The 2,884-nt window shown below is 61.1% G+C and overlaps 1 protein-coding gene across 1 annotated transcript; it reads right to left on the reverse strand.

Moving 5' to 3' along the window:
- Positions 1-1,607: 1,607 nt before the first annotated feature.
- Positions 1,608-2,882, reverse strand: LOC104411836 (complement C1q tumor necrosis factor-related protein 1-like). Its single transcript, XM_010022364.1, has 4 exons — positions 2,740-2,882; positions 2,483-2,622; positions 2,139-2,198; positions 1,608-2,098 (listed from the first exon to the last, which is right to left on the reverse strand). Exons 1-4 carry the CDS (start codon positions 2,880-2,882, stop codon positions 1,608-1,610), a joined length of 834 nt encoding a protein of 277 aa, XP_010020666.1.
- Between the last annotated feature and the right edge of the window lie 2 nt (positions 2,883-2,884).

Consider the following 2,884-nt stretch of genomic DNA (forward strand, 5'->3'; position numbering starts at 1 on the left):
GCTGTGTGTCCTGGGATAGGACACGTGTCTCAGGATGAGACGTATGTCCTAGAGCAGGTCCCACTGTACAGGCTGGAACAGGGCTGGTACCTGCGCTAGTGGCCACCCCATGAGGCAGCCTTTCCGTCCCCTCGTGCCATGTGCCGGCAGTACCGGCAGCACCAGCCCTGCCTGAGGGACCTGGTGATGCTGTGGAGCTTTGCCCCCACCATGGGGCTGGGCCATGAGCAGGGTCCCTGCCAGCCCCACAGGGACAGCAGCACTGGGGCTGAGGCACCCACAGTCCTTGATGAGATGACCAGCCTCACCTGGACCCCACTCACCACCCACCCCTGGGGCTGGGGCACTATTTAAGCTCAGCCCTGAGCCCTCCTTCTTTTTCCTGCTGTGATGTGAGGATGGTGGTCTCCAGCTCTGGCTGCAGCTGTGCTCTGCCCAACCATGGACCCACGGATCCAGACTCTGACCCCTCACTTGCCCTCAGACCTGCCTCGTCACTGGATACTTCTCAGATCATCTGGACTCTTGGTAAACCCACCCATCACTCCCAGCCTGCCCTGCTCATGAGTCTATTACTGTGCTCAGCTCCCAGCCCTCAAGGAGCTGCTGCACCTCAGAGCCTGGCTCTCCAGGGATTCTCTGCCCTTCCCATTCCACCACCAGCTCAGCAGCACTGGCACAGCCCATGACTGTCAGTGAGCCCCTGTGCTCTGGGAGCAGGAGCCTGCCCTGAGCCACTTGGAGCCTCCACACACAAAGCAGGAGTACATGCAGAAAGCGTGAGTAGAACTGGAAATCGTGGGGTGTTTAATGTTCAAAGCTGCAGAGAGGGAGGGGGGCAGGATGCTGCCCTGGGCCCTGCTCTGCTGTTGCATCTACAAAAATACAAAGCCTGGCCAGCAACTAACGTAACTGAAGAGGAAGCACCTGAGGCCAAAGGCCCCGCGCCCAGGCCTGCTGGTGGGGAGCCAGCACCCACTGGCAGTGTCAGTACTGAGCAGAGGCCATGGTTGGAGGAGTTGTGATGGGGCTTGTGGAGGGGAACTGCTGCAATCTGCATGGGGGATTTCAGAGGGTGCCCAACGTCTGTGTGGTTGGGACCTGGCTCTATGGAAAAGAAAAGGGGCCCTTAGTGGTTTTATTGACTTCCCTACTGGGTGTTGAGCATCCTCTGCCCTTTTGCAGGATTAGGAGCCTGCAGAGTGTGGCACAGTGCAAGGGAGGAACACGGTGCACATGCCTGTGCTGCTTTGCCCTGGGGCACCAGCAGTCAAATCCATTCAGCTGATTCCACCTCAGGCTGTGCCCTGGCAAACCCAGCTCTGGAGCAGGCACAAGAAGGGGTGAGCTCCCTGCCTGCAACCCGTGCATGGCTGCTTCCTGGGTTTCAAATGCAGCAGAGGCTGGAAAATGCTCCAGCTCCTCCAGGTTCACCTGATGGGCCTCGAGGAGCTGCGGTGGGGACATTCACACACTGTGCAGCTGCCAGGGGTAGCGGCATGTGGATGGGCAAACAGCTGACAGTGGTGGTGTGCCCAGGGTGAGGGGTGGCAGGAGCTCCTTGGACACCCGCCCCAGGGCAGGAGGAGCGGGGGGACGCTGGGCACTCAGGGGTCCCCACTGTACTTGACAAGGTGGCCACTGAAGGTGATGTAGGTGTCGTACTCGTCGCTGAAGACGGCGTTCTCACGCTCGCCCTTGTAGAGCCGCACCCAGACCTCGTCCTGCTCCTGCAGCTCCAGCATGACACTTTGGCTCTGCATGATGCTGCGGTCACTCACCTGGGCATAGAGGATCACAACCTCCGCCCCATTGCGCATGATGTGCAGGTATGTCTCCTTCTGGTTCCAGGTGTGCACATTGAGGCTGAAGTAGTAGATCCCAGGGACGTAGCAATAAAACTTGCCCGTGAACATGTTGAAGTGGTCGTAGAGGTTGACAAACTCCGTGTCGAAGATGAGGGTCTGGTAGTAGTCGTTGCTGTGCAGGGGTTTCTTGCGGCCCACCGAGAAGGCAGCATAGTGGCTCTTGCAGCGCTCCCCCGGGGCACCCATGCTGCCCTTCTGTCCCTTGGGCCCCGTGTGGCCCCTGCTGCCAGAAAAAAAAAGTCGCGCCCCGTGTCCCCCCCCCCCCCCCAGCCACTCCCGTCTTGCCAAACTTGCCCTGCATGCCTCGCTCGCCGCGGTCCCCTTTCTCACCTGGCCAAAGCAAGAGGGATGGGTATGTGGTCAGAGGTGGGTGACATCCCTAAATCCAGTGCCTTTGCCCAACAGAAAGGGACAGAAGGACCCCCCAGCCCCCTCCCTGGGCACCAGCCCCAGCTTCTTGCCCCCAGTTCGTGTGAGGCCAGCACTAGGAGCACAGCTTTGCCCTGGGCTGGTGCTGCCAGGCAGGCTGGTGGTGCCCAGCAGCATGGGGGGCCTGGGCGGCAGGGTTGGCTCAGGCAATGGTGCAGCAATGGGGGGGTCCCGCCAGCCCTCACCTTTGAGGATGGTCATGTTGATCTGAGGCAGGGGCTGGTACTGGGGGTGGTAGAAGCGCTGGTTGGGCTGCTCACAGCAGCGAACGCAGCGGGGCCGCAGGGGCATCTCCTGGGCACTGCTGACCTGCTCCTGCATGGCCCTGGGGAGGGCAGAAAGCAAAGAGCAACAGGGAGCTGTGGCGGGGCTGAGGCCCTTTGCAGTGCCAGGGCTGCCCTGTGCTCTGCTGCCGAATGCCCTGACCCCAAGGTATCCTCACCTGGCAGTGTGGTGCTGGGATGGTGCCTCCATGGGGTCTGTCTCCAAACGCTGGTCAGGGCTGGGGCTGGTCTGGCTGCCCGCAGGAGAGGGCAGCAGCAGGCAGGAAAGCAGAAGGACACCAGGCACCCAGAGCCCCTCCATGG

This window comes from Nestor notabilis, unplaced genomic scaffold (genome assembly GCF_000696875.1).
Source record: "Nestor notabilis isolate BGI_N333 unplaced genomic scaffold, ASM69687v1 scaffold18409, whole genome shotgun sequence".
Classification (NCBI taxonomy): Eukaryota; Metazoa; Chordata; class Aves; order Psittaciformes; family Psittacidae; genus Nestor; species Nestor notabilis.